Genomic DNA, 18,692 nt, shown 5'->3' with positions numbered 1-18,692 from the left:
TTTTTTTGTAAGCTGTCTAACTTTTTGTTAGGCAACTTCTTTCAGAATGAAACACCGTGAGAAAAGGCTTAATATAATAAAATTAAGTGCTGCAGACTTTTACAGAGTCAGCTGAAAATTAAGGGTTGGAAAATGTTAATATCAGTCATTCATTGTAATTATATTTATTATAATGAGGGATAAAAACTCATTGCCTGCTTCTAAGAGACAAGAGTCAGGTAGGCATTTCTCAGTTTGCAGTTGCAGTTTCACTCTGTCTTTTTGAATAATAGAGCAAAATATTATAAGTAAATTATGGGGTGGGGGGTCTCTGAAAAATCAGTCTTTTTGCCACTGTCATAATTTGGTTATTAGAGATGATTAAACAAGGGCCTGCAGAGTAAATATCATGCTCCCGTCTTGGAACTTCCACTTTGGTTTCAAAAACCAGGAAAGTAAGTGGCATTTGAAACTGAAGATGGAAAGAAAGGAAACATAAGACTATAAAACAAAATCAGAATCATGTTTGCCTCATGTGTTGGGAGTAAATTTGTGGTCTTCCATGTTTACCCAAATTATTTGCTCTTTCTTAAAATGTCTTTTGAGTTACAGGCATAATGCCATACGCAGAATATTACCACAGAAGTGTTACTGAATGTGGGTATTTTGTGGACTGAAGACAACTCTGGTGTAATTTCACTGGATGCACAAATGTTATACCAGGGTTGAGAATGAGGGACAGTAAAACAGGATGCCATGTAGGCTGAATTTATGAAGAACATTAGATCAGTAATGTCTGTAACCCGGCAATGCATGTAGAGTGTGCATATTACATAAGAAAATAAGTCTGGATATTTGATTGCTCTCATCCTTTTATGCCAGATAGTATTTCATTTTGTAATATGACATCACCAAAATATGTTTGTCTATAAAACAATGAAACAGTATTTTATATTTAAGGTGATGTTAGCTGGCATTTATTTTTCAGTATAGCCTTTCATTAAATACATCACCTAAGGGTATATTTTTTCCACAATGTGCTCACACTGCACTCATTAATGGAAAAGGATGTCTCTCTCTCCCATTATACATTACTCATAGAGGATTGACAGATTTTAGGGTCAGAAAAAGTCCAGTGTAGCTTTGGGTTTGGTTATTATTAATGAACTTTAATAAGCCCCAAGAGAGACACTTTGGAGAGTCACATTATTATGTTGACCTCTACTTTAAGGCAGGGAAATAAAATAAACCCTAAGATCAGTGACCCTCCTCCTTATAGATAGGCGTCAATACCACTAATACAGGCTTCGCTTCCCTCACTCTCAAGGGGCAAAGCAGGGAGAAGAACTTTCCCCCAATCATGTCACAGAAGAGCAAACAAAGCACACTCAAGTCCATAACCTGCTGACAGAAGGAAAGAGAGCAAAGGAAATAACAATATCTAATATCTGCTCTTCATAAGATTGGAAAATGCTCACATATCCTGGTGATGAGGATCACATAAGAAATGGTTCAATAGAAAAAATAGTCAAAAGCATCTTCAGTTAAGAGGAATGTGGTGGAAATTCATCAAGGGACTGATAAAAAACCACACTGATATCAATGGAACAGGCCAAAAATTACTTATGTGATAGGGTTTGCCTGTTCTGCTTTGCATTTTTCAATCAGGAGTGTTTTCTATTATTGTTGTAGTGAAATTGACTTCTGTTTAATCATTTATATTGGCATGTGAGATAAATAAAAATCACATAGTGATATATATATTTTTAATATTTCAGCTAAAACGTCTGAGAGAAGCAGAAAGTCAATACAAACCCCTCCTGGATAAAAATAAACGACTCAGTAGGAAGAATGAAGATCTGTCACATGCCTTACGCCGAATGGAAAATAAATTGAAATTTGTAACACAAGAGAACATTGAAATGGTAGGCTTCTCTATTGGCATTGTCAGCTATAGCTCAACACTTGCAGTTTGGATCAATTCAGACGTTTAACAAAAATATCACCAAAACTTGCAAGACAGTAAACATATATTTTCATTTACTCCTAGTATTTTCTGAGCTATTATGTTACTCATTACTAAGTGCCTCATGATTTTTATCTGTTTACAGCAGAAGTTCCAATAACCAAAAAATTGGTCAAAAAGAGTTTTCCTTTCAGGCACATCCCAATTTAGAAAATGTTTTACTTCAGCTTATCTTTTTTTATAATACTAACATATAATAAAATGCTACAATAAGGAAATCAGGTATGTTTCCTATATTTTGATTAAGATGAATAGTGCTTGATAGGTAAAATAGGAACACAAATTCTCTCACTTATGGTTTCTGTTTCAGAATGGCTTAACAATGATTTGGAAATTTGCATCTGTGACTTCTTAGTTTTTTTAAATTGATAATTGTTGATTTTTGGTAATTGAATGCAGAAGGACCAAAAACACTCAGCTGCCCTATATAGTTCCAGTTTCATGCAGCTAGAATTAAATAGAAATGATCCATAAAGAAAGAATGTTAGCCTGAGTCTCCTGCCTCTCTTAATATTCCTGCTTCAATAATATAAAACCACATGCACAGCATTCTGCCTACTTCTGGTGGAGCCAAACTTATGGTCTTTTTCAAAATGTTAACATCTGGTCTTGGTGAGCTAAGAAAGGGCATGTAATAGTTACCATATTTACCTAGATCTAAGATGAGGTGCCCCCCCCCCCAATCAGCATGGAGGAAAAAAGCCCCTTATCTTAGATTCGTGTTAAAAAGCGAGGTAAGGGGGTGGGGTGGGGTGGGGTGGGGTGGGGACATGTGGCTGTTATGATTCTGGCCCTGAGCCTAAGTCATGGGCAGTGTCAGATCCACAGCAGCCTCCTACTCCACCTCTCCACTTGCCCTCTGCAGCTTCTGCCCCCTCTTCTCCCCCACCCCGCCACTTCCTTACTGTCAGGGGAATGGGTGCAGGGAAAGGGCAGAGAGTGTGAGGAGCTGGGAAGGGGGAGGCAGTTCAGGTAGCAGGGGAACAGGGAGACTACAGGGGGAAGAACTGGGAGGAGGCAGAGGGCAGAGGGCCTGACCCCCCTTCCCTACCCACTGCTTTCCCTGCTGTAGCTGGGGTGGGGAGAGGGAATGAATTTAAGATAGCCCTCCAATAATTAGATTCTATGCCTAGAAAATTACAATAAATTTATACATTTTCCATATAGAGAATCTAATTTTGGGAGGGTCATCTTAAATCCAGGGTTGTCATACATTTGAGTAAATGTAATATGTGGGCTGCCAGGTGATTCTGAGCAAGATACCTCCCTAATACCCTAGCATCTAGCTTCCTCTAGTTTGAAGAGCAACTTTGCTTCTTTATCCATATTTATTGTTTAAGAAAAGAGAAAGCATCACTCACCATTAGTTTGTTGATTATCTTAGACAAATTACTCATTGGAAAAAAGGAAGAATTATATATACTCTATTTTGGCAAAGTTAATTGTCTGCTATTTCTGTGTGTATTTTTTTTTAGAGGCAAAGAGCTGGGACAATAAGGAGACCGAGCTCTTTAAATGACCTTGACCATAGTCAAGAAGAAAGAGAAGTTGAATTTCTGAGACTACAAATTATTGAACAGCAAAATATTATAGATGAACTCTCTAAGGTAAGGAACTCTCTAAGGTACAGGCTTTCTTGAATCTGGTGGCCTAGGTCATCACAAAAGAAAATAAAACCTCGAGCAACCAGGCATTATTTGTGTCAAACACAATGATGATGATTTCTGTGGACTTCCCTTTATAGCAATCTGTAGTAACTGAACTGAAACTAAGAGGATTCTGAAAGGACTTTATTTGAAAACAAACCCTTCAACAGCTTTGTATTCGCAGAAGGGGGCTTCACTCAGATATTGTGAGCCTCTAGAAAGCACTTTAATGACCATACTCTACTCCCATTGAAGTCTGTGACAACAATTCTTTCCGACTGCAATGGGAGCAAGATCAAGTCTAAACTACACAAGGGACTGTTTTTCTGCGTTCCATTGTTTGTAATGATGCTGAGAGCTTTTAACTTTTGTTTTCTTTCTCATGATTTTCCTTTTTGTGATTAGCAAAGATGAGGCTTCAGAACACTGGTGTGTTGGGGAGAAAATGATACCTTGAATGATTTCTTAAGCAAAAATACCCAACGCCCATACCAGAATGACAATGGAATATATGCTATTAGGGTTGGAGCATTATAATGGCTCTAAAAGTCTGGGACATATACAAGAGGTAAAGATTTTCTTGGTGATAGTTTTAATTGCACCAACTGTGCAGAAAGTGCTATTCAGTGTCTAAAAACTTGTTTAACATCTCCCCCAAATATACAGTTGGTCCAGTAAAAGGTATCACCAAATTTAGTGCCTTTCTGGAATTTATATCACCTCTGTGAGCCAGTGCTGCTTAAAGCAGTGGAAATTTAGTGAACTTACACTCTGTTTTTTCAAATTCAGGGTGCATTTCTAATCACCATTAGCTTCAGTGAGACGTTGCCGCTAGGTTGAGAAATGTTTGTTCCAGAGAAAGAACATCTTCCTGCCTGTCTCAGGGTGTTGTTACACATTGCAGTATAGGCTTCTCAAATGTTGATTCATGTTAGTGCTTGTTTGAGTTCAGAGCAGTCGCACATTCAAGCTAAAACCCTTCTCTGACTGTTCCTGACCTGCATGGCTATGACTTGCCACTAAAGGGCTAGTGAGCAGGGGCCTGACTAGGAGCTTCAGCTGTGAGCTTCCACAAGAGGGTGGTGAGCTAGGATAGGCTTCTATCCCTGATCTACGTGGGGGTGGGTTGGAGAGATGGGCTGGTGGAGTCAGGAGCATGAGGCTGGAAGGGAGAGAGTTTAATGATGGGGACTGGGAAATGGGAGGTTGGTAGGCAGGGGGTGGGAACAGCAGCTGGGGCCTGGGTGCTGAAATGAAGTCAGCCACTGAAGCCACTAAGCAAGGGTGAGGGAATTATTTGGGCTGAAGGGTCACTTAGGGTGTTTTGGTGAGCTGTTGCAGGCTGATTTATTATCACCTGCTCTCCCCCCATGCCAGGTCAGCACCCCCCCCCCCACACACACACACCCTCAACAGCTTCCCAAAACTCCCTAAGTGGCCCCTACAGGAAGGTTGTGTTTGACTAGGCAGAATGGGATGGGGCTGCAGGTGGGTGGGGAGTGGTGTCCAGGAGTGGGACAGGAGCAGAGGTGGGGCTGGGGCTGGGGCAAGGGCCAGGATCAGGATCTCAGGGTGGTGACATCACAGGGCCTAGTCCTGTAGCAGAGCCATGACCTGCTTCTCACATGATGGATTATGACCAGCCCAACATGGGAGGGAGATGGAGTCATGTACACCTTTGTCCCAGCCCCCATTTCATCCACCCCAGCACAGGCACATGCAGGCAGCCCCAGTACAGTTCAGCTGCAGAGTGGTGTGACCCAGGAGCATGGGGTAGCCTAATCTGGTCATGATCCATTGGGGCCACTCAGCACTTCTGGGCTATGCCACTTTGTAGCTGCACTGTACTGGAGCCGCCCATGTATTCCTGTGCTGGGGTGGGAGTAGCAGGAGCTAGGTCATGGGCATACATTCCACCCCCTCCTGGGTCAAACCAGCCATGATCCTTCATGCAGAGAGCAGATCACAGCTCTGCCCCAGGCCCCAGCCCTCTGCTGTCACTGCCCTGAGATCCCAATTCTGATCCCAGTTCTGGCCCCAGACCCACCTGCCTGGTTGTCCTGCTCCTGGATGCCAGTCCCCACCCACCCAGAGCCCCATCCCATGCACCCAGAAAAGCACAATCTGCCCCTGGGGGTCCTAGGCCAGTCTCCATGGAGACCCCACCCGCTTCATCTGGTGCCCCCAGTGGTGGGTGCAGGACAGATGGGCTGGGGTGCTGGGCAGAGAGGCTTCAGCTGGCAGCAGCAGTGATACTGGCAGTGGCAACTGAAAGGATCCACCACCACCAGGGCTGCCAGGAATCAGAGTCTAGCTGCTGTGCCACCCCAGCCCTACTGTGCACCTGGGCATGGCAGGACCAGCTGCACATGCCATGGTGTGGGCTCCTCCCCAAGCCTGGACTGGACAAGGCCAAGAGACTCGCCATGGGACAGATAAAGTTTCTTGGCAGGCTGGATCTGGTCTATGGACCATATTTTGCCCACCCCTGCATGAAAGCATAAAATAAAAAGAATATTAAAAAGAATATGAAAAGAAATAAAGAGTAAGTAAATTCAAGAAAGTATCATGTTTTAATTAATTAAGATTAGAATGGGATTGGGTTGCCCTAGCTCACGGGGATACTGCCCCTGTCCCCAGAGGAAAGCCCCAGCTCACAGGGGTCTTGATCTGGCCCACTACCTTGCTCTCTCCTGTACCCATGCTACCCCTCCCTTCTGTACAGGTCTGTGCCCTTGCAAGCTGCCTGATCAGGTCTCACCCCCAGGGGTGGAAGGAGTTGGCTTGGTGCCAGTGCCAGCCTCTGGGCAGTAGAGTTCAGGGGGTGGAGAGTTTGTCCACACAGAACAAGAGACTGGGGGCAGGGGACACAGCATCCTGGGATACTGGAGGACTGAAACTTGGGTGCCTTATCTTGGGGGAATGGCCACACCTTTGTGGAATACTTGCAGGGTAAAACAGATCAGAGATAAACCTGCCCTGGAGTGGCATAACTTTAAGATGCTGAAAGGGTGCTTAAAACTAGTTTACACATCTTCATGGTGGTTAAGAGCTCCCTGAGTCATTTAGAATTAATGTGAACAAGGTCCTCAGTATTCAAAACACTAAGAAGTATTCTTGGCAGGGGATAGGGCACTGTCATGTTGTAAAAGCAGCACACCTCTCCACTTCTACATCTCTCCTCTTAGATCCACTTGGTTTTCATCATTTTGCACATGGAAAGTTGGAAGTGATGTCTTGGCCCTAGAAGATCCCTATTCTCATACCAAATTTGCATTGAAGCCAATGAAAGTATGTCTAAGCATGGATTGCAAACTCAGACATTGAATGTATTAAAAATATTCTTTGAAATGCTGATTAAAGCTCTTAGACTAGCAGCCACACAGGATGTTAATCGCACCAAGAGAAACAACCTGATTCTCTTGGATTATCACATCCTCTATAGATTCTTTACAAAGTAAATGAAATTATTTTGTTTTTTTAAATATGGAATGGGCTATGCGATGAACCCATAATGCTTGAATCAGATCAAGAAAACTAATACAATTTTATATCCTTGCAGTTAATGACAATATCTATTTTTTTTTATTAGACTCTTGAAACTGCTGGCTATGTGAAGAGTGTAATAGTAAGTAATGTATATTAGTAATTTTGCCATGCTCATTTCTGCTATTTTCTGCAGCAGGCCTTGGGAATCATGTAGAACACATACGCCCTTTAATGTTTTCTTGTAATCATGATATGTTTCAAAGTAATATTTGTTAATGACTTTCATATTCATAGGTTATCTCAAGGTTCCTATCACTACCGGCCCTGGGGAAAGCTCTAATGATAGTAGTCCCTTCAGTGGAAAGGGGGATGGTTTATTGGAAAGGTGTTTTACCTTCTGTTCTACCTTGCACACAAAACAGTGCATCTTGAGAAGTCAAAATGGTTAAACTGCCTTCACAATTTCTAGTAAGTTTACTTGGCAGCATTAGCAGTGGAACTGTTTTTGTTTGTAACAGTTTGGAGCCATCTTCTCAGCTGAAAGCAAAGAGACAGTTTCTACCAATTTCGAATCTTGCTTTTTTCAGTGCAAGTGAAAACAGTCATATCCATTAATACTGGTGTGTTTAGAACCAGTGCCAGGGAACCTATCACTGCAGGCTCCCTTTGGCTTGTATAAAATGCAGGTAATGTGTGCTAACTTGTATTGATAATTTTTTTCACTGTTGTCAGTACAGAAGTTAAGAAAAAGTGAGTTATTCTGTCATCCAAAAAACTATTAGCATTCTGACTGCTCAATCTTCATCATGGATGATGATGTAAATGTCAGTAAGAATATATTATCTTTGTTTAGAATCATTTTAGGAAATTAATCAGCTAGAGAATAATTGGGGGGGGGTTGTTTAATGTATATCACTTTAAAAATGTATATTGTTTTATGAGTATTGGGTCTTTTCTTTGTTAAAAACCCAGAATAATGTTTTTCCAAAAATCTGAAATATTAAGTGCCGGTACTATTAAATGTTTTATAATATTATAACTGCAAAAGCTCAAGCCTCATTTTCAAAAGGTATTAGCACTCACTAGTTTAATATCCCCTAAAGTCTAGAAGAGAAATGGCCTAGTAGAGAGAAAAGAGAATCTAGAATTTTGAAAAGGGGGGTGCAAATGGTGTGGTGCATTATCACATCTAAAACAACATATCTTTTTCTCCAGTTAAAAGTAAACTCGAAGCTTTACTAATATGCTAAGGGCTATATTATTCAGTTTAAGGTCAAAGCAAAAACAAATCTAACTTCACTGGAATGAGGTAAAAATAATCTGCCAGGCCTTGAAATAGGAGCTTCTTTAGAAGATCAGCTAACAGCCAGCAGAATTGAGGAACAAAGGATAGCTTGATTGGTGGAACAGCAAGACCAGTAAAAAGAAGAGAGGATCATTAACACCCGTGGAATGGAGAGTTTAAAAGGGGTCAGGTAGATTATAATGAGCCTTAAAGTCATCAGACTCCCTCCGCACTGCCTGATTAGAAATGCTGCTGCCATTGCCAGACAATTAGTTTTAAAAGTTGGGGCTAGGGACAGAAGTTACACATAAACTGGTTTAAATGAACAGAAGCTGGTTTAAACCTCTAAAAGAACGTAAAGTGAGTGTACATAAACCAGTTTCAAAATGGCCAAAACTGGTTTAAAATAAACCTTGTTGAATGTAGTACCAGACTTAACTGATTTAGGTCAAACCAGTGTATGGAATTTCTGTCCCAGACCCCTTCCTGGTTTAAGTTAAATCAGAGTCCCCCAGCATCCCAGCATACTTCTCAGCCCTGGGCTGTGCTAGGCTAGGCTGTCTGCTCCTGGCCCCTCTCCTCCCTAGCCAGAGCTCTGGCTGGCTGAGAAGGAGGTGAAGACTACAGGCACAGCAGTGTCTGCCTGGCTTCCCCCTGCCCCCACCCCCGCCACCACTCGCTGCTCAAGCAAGAATCCCTCCCCCCTCCCCTCCCCCACAGCACAGACCCCAGTGACACAGACCCCAGCCAGCATCTGGTCACGGTCACACCACCCCCATGCTAGTATCTGTGTGTGGGGACTAATGCCTAGGTGTCTATGTCTGTGTGTCTCCAAATTAACTGGAACAAAGTACACAAACAGTGTGCACTTTGGGCTTTTTGGAGCTAATCAACTGTCAGCTGGTAATGTCCCTCTGTTCTTCCTTTTAAAATGCTTTGCAAAAAGCTGTTTAAGAAAAGCTTGAACTAATAAGAGAGAGGCTTTGTTTTCTTGATGAGCTTTGTGTTCTGATAAGCTCCCTGCGTTGCCTCAGAGTGCTAGCCGGGGGCCAGAGGCTTGGGTCTGGCAACACTCCCCACCCCTTGAGCAGCAGTTGGTGGCGGGGGGGAGCCTGGTGAGGACTGCTTCCCCCTCCCCATCAGTCACATCCCAGATGGGGACTGTGCAGGCCAGGGTTGGGGTTTAAACCCCTTCTTAATCATCAGGGATCCTGGTTTTCCATTTCCCATGGAATAATAGAGTAAACTGCAGGTTTTGCCTTTTAACAGAGGCAAACACAGATTTCTCATTTTACCAGAGAAACCCACAGATTTTGCAGCTTTGCGATGAGCCCTCTGAAGGCTGCCAGAGTTTCATGGCTGCTGCCCAGCCAGCCAGTGCCTGGGCCTTGGGGCCCTGGGCCACAACGCACAGCTGCAGGGCTCTGGCGGGAGTGGAATGGGGCTGCAGGCAGCTTGTCCGGGGATGGGGGGGCAGGGATAGCTCCCCACTGTCACGTGCACTCCTGAGGGGCAGGAGGGACCCACACTCCCCAGATCTGTGCATGGGGCAGGCTGCCCACTGTGGGTTTGGAGTGGGGGGAGGTGCTCCCTGCTGCTGCATGCATTCCCAGTAGGTAGGGGGGACCTGTGCCCCCCAGATCTGTGCATGGGGTGGGGGCTGTGCGCTGCCCACTTCAGGTTTATGCTTCCTGCCCTGCTGCCCTTCCCCAGGGCCTCTGTAGCCCGGTATGTGCAACCTGGTGCTGCAGGGAACAATGGAGCCATGCAGGAAGCTGCCTGCCGCTGCGAGCTCCAAGCTGCCTGCATCCCCTGCGCACAACTCTACACCACCGCCCGTGCTGCAGCCACGTGCATGCAGGGGACACATCGCCAGGGCAGAGTGGAATTTGCAGCAGCAGGCAGCTCTCTGCGCAACTCCACTGTTCTTTGCAGCACCAGGTTGCTCACACCAGGCTGCGGAGGCCCTGGAGAAGGGCAGCAGAGGGAGCCCGCAGCAGGCAGCATGCAGCCCCTGCCTTGCGCACATATGTGGACTAGAGTAACCTGCAAAGATTGAATCAGTTCCGGCTCGGGCTTTTTGAATGCCTGTCCCTAGCCTGGGTGGACCAGGAATCAAACAGGGGTGCAAGTGCACCAATGCACCCCTGACCTGGGATCTGCCCCGGCTGAAACCATGTGACTGCAGCAGTTGTGGAAGTCTGGCCCTGAACGTTTCATACTAGAGATCACAACCTAGAGCCTATGGAGCCATCTGACCCAAACTGTGGGCATGGGGCTTCAGCAGTAGGCACTTTCCCGTTCTGCTGTGGGGAAAAGCAGCAGCGGCAGCTGGGTACTAGTATTCAGCCACCCACCCACCCTGCCACCTGCCTCTGACCCAAACTGGGTCATTCTGGCCTATGGCCTTAAAAGGTTGCTGATTGCTGTTCTGTAGTAACGGGCTGATTCAACTTGTTCATGGCTCCAAATGCAAGTACAGAAGCTGCACGCACCTCCAAGCACTTCCAAGCAAGAATTAACTCTCACTTCTCAGTACCAGGAAGATATTCCATCTCTCAGAAAAAAGCTGTAACAAGGATCTAAATGAATGTTCTGTTGACAAATCAGCTGTGCAATTAGCCCCAGGACGTCAGTGTGAAGTATTGATTAGTCTGTCCTTAGCTGTCAGGATTCTCATATAATCAGGCAGTTGATACGTTCATATTGCACACTTGTTAGATTTCAAAGAGCCATTGGCACGTGACTGATGCTTATTTCTGTCTTTTCTTGCAGACTTTTACTGATATAAATGTTTATATTTTTGTTAATTTAAAGAATACATACGCTTATTCAGGGGTGTAGGTTGTAGCCGTGTTGGTCTAAGGACATAGGCAGACAAGGTTATGCAGTGCATTTAAGTGCTAACACTCTGAAAATAGCTAACAAATAAACTAAATATATATTTTTTCCAGGAACGTGATAAGCTTTTAAGGTACAGGAAACAAAGGAAAAAAATGACAAAAATTCCTAAGGTAAGAGCAAAATCATTTAAAATGCTGATGCACATAACGTCTTTTGTGGTGAAGTTAGAGGGAGATAGTGTTCAGTATTATTGAAGGTGAGGATGAAATCCTGGCCCCACTGACTTCTGTTGACTTCAGTGGAAACACAGTAAGGAACCTAATATTGGGCATGTAAAAGCTGACACCTCATTAGAAGTGACTTTTGAAAATTGAAACTTAAGTCTGAGTTTATGTCAAGCAGTTCAAGAACAATCCTATATAGAGTTTTATGATTATTAAAAGAATAGTAAGACCTATTTTGTAGGTGGGGCATGGAAGAATGCCATAGCATTTTTCCCGTAATATTCATTAGTGATATTTAATCCACATACTTTAGGAGGTAACTGTTTACATCTCGTATTATTTATACTTGACTATTTACATTTTAATATGCAAAGCTTAATTACTCCATGTAGTTTGAGTATCCCTCAGGAGTAACAAGATAGTCTGTATAAAGAGTAGGCAGATTTTATGAATAAGAAAAAATTGAATTTAACTAATTTCTACAATAGTGTCTAAAACATGTGTAAGTAAATGTGTGTAAATCATTATGGAATCTATCAGTGTGCATAAAATCGTTAGTTATAAACAGCAACAGCATTTTAATTAATGCTCAGTGAGATGGAAGAAGGAAATGTTGCATAGTCTGCACGATAGATAATTAATGGACTTGTGCAATGAGAGGATAAGGTGAAACATCAAGGAGCTGCCCTATGTTTTAAATGACGAAACAGGTCCTTGGTATGGTTACAGATGGTATAAGTCAGAGCAAACTATTCCCCCTGAGGCTTATGTAAAATCCAGTCCCTTACTACTGTAGCATACTAATCAATTCCCAGATTAATTCTTTGTGGCTATGCATGTTTAAATAGTCTAAATCTATGCTGGAAATGGTTTTAGCTTATGTGAGATATTGAAATAATTTCCAATTGCAGAATGTAAAAATCTAAAAAACTTCAGTGAACCACAGATCAATATCATTTTGAAATGCTGATCCTTTTGAAATATTTTGTTTTAGTTTTTACTATTTTTAGTCGTTTATTTTTTCACTATAATTAACTTCAATTTTTAAAGGCAAAGTCATTGCAAACTGGAAATCTAGATTTTTTTTCATTTAAAAATGCTGAAAAGAAACTTTTTCAAAAATGTTACTTAATATTTTTCTCACAAAATGTTCAAGTAGAATGTTCTTCAAAATTAACCTTTTCTTACAAAAAGGTTCAGTTTAATAAGTCAATATTTTGACAGAAATACGTCATATCAGCTTTAATATGAAAACATACAGATGAATAAGGTTACTGGTGATCAGGCTGGGAAAAGTCTTTTAAAGGTAGTTTGCATATTTCTATGCAATTGCACCTCTGGACTGAAGTGTAGACATAGCCTAAGGTAGCTGATTAAAACAAAGAGGAATGCAACTCTCTGAAAAGTATATCACTGTTTTGGTGAAGTGTGTGAAGTCCCAAATTAATCTTTTGGTGTATAAACTAATACTGTTTTAAATCTGTTAGAGAAACCATGAGTGCATTTTTCAGACATTTTGAGAGGCCCAACTTTGCTGTGTTGTTATATACATTTGTATTGTTTAGCTGTACTTACACATTGTCATTTGGTCAGAAGCCGGTGGTGGAGACATTTTTTGGCTATGATGAAGAAGCTTCCCTTGAGTCTGATGGTTCTTCTATCTCGTATCAGACTGACAGAACAGATCAAACTCCTTGCACTCCTGATGATGACTTGGAAGAGGTATTTTTTCCCCATTCATCAAGTAGATGTGATCAAACTTCAGTTTATGCTGCACTAATTTTATGCTTTTAATCAGAATTTCTAATCATGCTACTAAGCCATTTTACCACTCCTAATTGATATATCCTGTGACAGAGACACTGATGTAGCCAAATGATTGTGAGCTTAATCCCGTCTTTGGAGGATAATACTTCTGTTCGTCTATCACACATGGCAAAGCCAGACACATCTAAATCCTATACCTCAGACCTTGGAATTTGATTATCTTTTAGAGCTAGGAAAGCTGCAAAGGCTATGCACATTTTAATTGTAATTTTAGCTGGGATTTTTCATCTGGGTCTAACAGAAAAAGTCTACGTTCTCTAAATTGAATTTTCCAATCCTTAGCATTAAGAAATCAGCCAGGGAAGTAGAAAGACTATAAGCACTTTTATTCCTTCTCTGACAGCCCAAGGCTGAATCGATTCAATCTTTGCAGGTTAGTCTACACTGCATAGATTCAACTGAGAAGCAAGTGGACAGACATTACAGAAATGCAGCCACATGCCTGCAGTAGCTCAGGCTAGAAGCTGGGGGCACTAGAACAAGCTTTCCCTTCCCTTTGGCAGTGGCCAGAAGCCTGGAGGGAAGCTGGGAGAGAAGCCTTCCAGGCTTTTCCCATTTCCTGAATGAGCTGCGGTCGTTGGCATGGCCAGGCCCCGGCAGATCCACTGAGCATGATTGGGAAGGGGGGCCCACCCTGGCCTACAGGGACTCCTCCCTACCCTCTGCCTCAGCGTGCTGGCCCGTGGCTGGTGGCTGGTGCCTGGCCATGCCCCTTCCCCTCCACTCAAACAGGGGGCGGTGAAAAGCCTGGCAGGGGCTGTTGCACCCCTGGCAGACCCCGACCAAAGTGTCAGGCAGGGGGACACTTAAAGACCCCTCTGCCTCATTCTGTCTGCCTGGCCTCAGGGTTTGGCCACCCCCTTTCTGCCACTCCAATGGTGGGTGGGGGAAAAGCCTGGCATGGGCTGCTCCACCCCCAACAGGCAGACCCCGCTGCACTGTGGAGCTAGGTTTCCCACCCCCACCCCTTTCTCAGTGCTCCAGCTGGTGAGCAGAAGAGTGGAGGCCAACCCTACTCCCTGGACCTGACAGCACAGGACAGGCCAGGGCTGCAAAGCATGCTGGGATTTTGGGGGACTGTGAGTTAACTTGAACCAGGAAGGGGTCTGTGATAGAAGTTACATAAATTGGTGTGAACTAAATCAGTTAAGTCTGATGCTACATTCAACCAGGTTTACCTTAAACCAGTTCTGGTCATTTTGAAAGTGGTTATGTGCACTGAACTTCTGCTCTGTTACCAGTTTAAACCAGTTTCTGATCACTGAAACTAGTTTATGTGTAACTTCTGTCTCTAACCCAAGAGATAATGCAGAAACAGCAGCAGGCTGACACCACTGGTTGAATACCAGCAGTATTGTGAAGTTAATTTCCAAGTAACATTGTCCAAAAAAGTCAGTGTTTTTTTTCAGAATCTCATATCGGATCCATCTACAATTACCTATTTCTAGGCTTCAGCAAGAACCTTGATAAAAAAGCATCTCATCAGTGAACCATCTTTTTAGCAGCATATGATAACTACATTCTGTAAATGATCACTTTGTTGTTGGTAGCAGTGATGATTTAGGAAATGTCTAAGAGGCCAGGATTTTCAATGTTATCATTTACTGGACCAACTGTATAGTTGGGAGAGCTGTTGGAAAAGGTTTTAGGCATCAAGTACCCTTCTACAGGTCTCAGGAAGGGCCTGAGGAAGGGCACTTGATGCCCAAAAGATATTACAGAAAATCCTTGCCACTTATAGAAGATTAACTTATTTATGGGTGAGTGGAAACATTCACTTTTTTTGCTGCTGAACCAAAATATCAGAAAAAGGGCCAATATGAATCAAGTAAAAATGTTTCTGTTTTTCTCATTGAAATGAAAAAATGAAACATTTCATTTCATTTTGAATTAAATATTTTATTTGACCTAAAACAAAACATTTGTTTTGGCAGCACATATAAAAAAAGTAACAGAAACGAAAGCTTATATTTAAGCTGATGGTAATACTGGTGCCACTGTCCCTTTTTTATCAAGTAACCTACTGGTTAGAGCATACACGCTATGTATGACAGGTTCAACTCCTGTCTCTGCCTTGCAGGGATTTGAAGTTACATCTCCCTCCTCTCAGGAGAGTGCCTGAACAACTGTGCAATAAGATATTCTGGGATGGAGCGGTCTTATTCTCACCTCCTGATGCTATTCCACTCTGAAAAAATAATTAAAATTCACCAGAGCAGAGACTGGAATCCAGGAGTCCCTCCCCCTTCCCAGGTCAGTGGCCAAACCACTTGGCTGACAAGCCATGTTCACGCTGTTCTTCAGTGGGTATTGACAGTTCCACGCTAAATGGAACAGATACCCTAGAAGGGATTGAAAGTATCCTACCCAAGAATGCACTACAGTCTGGTTGTTAGGACATTCTTTTGAGATGTGGGTGATGTGGCATAAAAATCCCTCGGGCAGTTGAGGGGACCAGATCTCGGCTTCTTATGTCTTGGGTGAGTGCTCTAACAATGGAGCTATTGGGTAAAAAGCCATCACCCCCACAACTGTAAATCTAGCCCCCAAACTTTTTATTGAGTCAGATGTGCTTAGGGACTACATGAATAGTCCTGAGAGGATTGAAACTGCATTTTCAGGAAATAAATTATTTGCCTGAAAAAAAAAAATCTCCACACTGTTCTATTCTTGATATTGATAACCCAATCTAATGTATGTCAGTATGAAAGAAGCATTTTTTAAAAGCAATTAAGTACTGTGACTCCCCACCTCTCCTTGACTTCTGTGGAAGCTATAGGTGTATAGTAGCTCTGAAAATCAGCCACTACTCACTCCTTTGGTCTTTTTCTCAGGTTGAAAACCTAGTGCACTGTAAAAAAGATCACATGTTCATTCAAAAATGCTACTGACACAGCCCCAGTGGTGACTGTGTAATGCAGTGATTGAGGGATGATTCAGCAGTCAGAGTATTTCATAGATGACATACTCTGCATTTTTCCAAAAACTGGTGAACTTTTCCTCATAATAGTTTTGATCAGCAATTCTGGCAAGTAGTGCACACTTGGTAAGGAAAGACTTTTATCCTGTTTTCACTGAAGTGTTTTTAAGCAATATTTTACTAGGAAAGCAGACTTTTATGACCACAGCTTGCCAACTTGCATTTTAAAAGTGCTGTCTATTACAGACCAGCATCTTCCATTTTCAGAGGAAACACAGAGATTGCTTTTAGACTTTCTATACTTTTCATTTTGGAAAAGTCAAATTATAAACCTGTGTGTTATCTATCCTTTCAGGGTATGGCCAAAGAAGAAACAGAACTGAGATTTCGGCAGTTGACAATGGAATATCAAGCTTTGCAACGAGCATATGCTCTGTTGCAAGAACAGGTCGGAGGAACATTGGATGCAGAACGAGAAGTTAAGGTCTAAATGGCTTATATTACATGAAAATAAAGGATTGTAATTGTAATTTTTCAAATTTAAATGCTCTATTGTTTTCATAACAGGCCAGTGGCTGCTACAAATCAGTGTATCTCCACTGATGCCCTAGAAGATTAAGTCCAGTTTAAACCAGTAGAATTATTACAAGCTGGCATTATTTTGATAGTCCTGTATTTAGAATATACTTTTAGATTTGTAAAATGTCTTTTACCTGGATAGGTTCTGAAATGCTTTACAGTTCTAATGAAGCAATTCAATTACTTTACCTATACCTTAGAGTCATGTCACCCATCATTTAAATGCAGCTGTCCTTAGGTCCAGACACAGCAATACTATATAGCAGTTTAGGATAAGAGGTAAAGATAATGTTCCAAATACAATCAAAGCTAGAAATCACATTGATAGAATTAAAGACAGTACTGGAATTTGGGCCAGATTGCAGGATAGATTACATATTTAATTGTATGTGAGCAGTAGTTAAAAAAGAGAAGACTTTGCAACATTTTAAAGATTTTTTTCCCTCAGCCCTCCCCCTTTAATCCTTAATTGTACTCATGTATGCAGCTGGAAGAAATTGATATGCTCCGTAGTGGTGTCTCTTTATAATATTGTTGGCTGTGAATTCCTAATGCATCTGCATTGCAATCTTAACTGCTGGGTTGTAATTTATGGTCTCTAAAAGCAGCTGGATTTCCATTCTCTTATATTAAAGTGCTGGATTGCTGAAGAAACCAGTTATTGAATTTTAATTTTTTTTTTTTACACTCTGATCAGCTTAAAAGAATGTCAAGTGGAATATTTTATGGGAAATCCTTAAAATTAAGCTTTCTTTCTGTAAAACTCTGTTACCAATAGCCTTAATATGTAATACCCAGAATTTAAATGCCTGAGATTACATGATTTTGCATAACATTTCTGAAAGGCTTATAATTTGTAAAGAAATTTATTTTCTTAATTGAATTGCAGAATATACTGTTCTGTTGTGCCTGTCTTCCTTGAATATCTCCTTATGAGAACAGTTTCCACTATCAATTGTATTATATAATGAAACACTTGCTTTTTACAATACAAATTTTTTATACATCATAAAATACTGAGAAAGCAACTTATTTGGACAAAGAACAAAATAATGCATGCTAATAAACTAAAGACTAAATTCCGCCCTAGCATCCACATAATGCAAACCCATTGAAGCTCGCTGATGGGGGTACAACTATGCCTAAAATGTAATATTTAAAAGATCAATACATTTCATTTTCCATTCAAGGAATTTTCATCCCATTTTAGGGAAATTTGGCAATGTGAACAACAGTTTTGTGAAAGATATAACAAGCTTCATATACATATTCCTTACAGCAGGAACAGGAGTTACTTGCCAAGTGATAAACAAGCCCTTGAACTAAATTAAAAACAAATGGATTGCTCTAAATTGGCTTCTAACTGAATCAGTATTGTCACTTTTCTGATCAGGCCATGTAACTAATCTTTGATTTTGTTTTTTGTTTCTCCCCTGTACTGAGAAAGTTAAACCAATGATTTAATAACTCCATAGCAGCCTCTACTGATGGATTTCTCTAATGTTCATGGAAATAAAAATTATCCCTTTTTTCCTTGTTAATTACATTTAGAGATTGACATCATCAGACTCTGTTTGGACACTGAATCAGTTCTAGAAATAACTTTGTAAGATTTGCCAGCTATCCACTTTGACATGGTAGAAGTTGTGAATGTTAAGAAAATGGTGATGAAACAAAAAATATCACCATCCAAAACCACAATGAGGGAATAACTCATCGTTACTCAAATAAAGAAGTAAAATTCATATGGGTAGTGCAAACAAATAAGATAATTTGGACTGAAAACAACATGATATTATGACAAACTGTCTCTGCGAGTGAGTGGAGAAACCTTTCTGACAGTGGAATTGGGGAAAACAAAATGTGTAAAAAT

At 41.6% G+C, this 18,692-nt stretch overlaps 1 protein-coding gene across 1 annotated transcript in view; it reads left to right on the top strand.

Moving 5' to 3' along the window:
• The window catches only part of JAKMIP3 (Janus kinase and microtubule interacting protein 3), a 262,100-nt gene that overhangs the window by 166,471 nt on the left and 76,937 nt on the right, over positions 1 to 18,692 (top strand). Inside the window, exons 7-12 of the mRNA XM_059730016.1 lie at positions 1,758 to 1,904; positions 3,481 to 3,612; positions 7,244 to 7,279; positions 11,380 to 11,439; positions 13,087 to 13,215; positions 16,596 to 16,724. Coding sequence (XP_059585999.1) covers positions 1,758 to 1,904; positions 3,481 to 3,612; positions 7,244 to 7,279; positions 11,380 to 11,439; positions 13,087 to 13,215; positions 16,596 to 16,724 — 633 coding nt within the window. The remainder of the gene's footprint in view (positions 1 to 1,757; positions 1,905 to 3,480; positions 3,613 to 7,243; positions 7,280 to 11,379; positions 11,440 to 13,086; positions 13,216 to 16,595; positions 16,725 to 18,692) is intronic.

This window comes from Alligator mississippiensis, chromosome 6 (assembly GCF_030867095.1).
Source record: "Alligator mississippiensis isolate rAllMis1 chromosome 6, rAllMis1, whole genome shotgun sequence".
Lineage (NCBI taxonomy): Eukaryota > Metazoa > Chordata > Crocodylia > Alligatoridae > Alligator > Alligator mississippiensis.
This window is presented reverse-complemented; position numbering and strand designations above follow the sequence as displayed.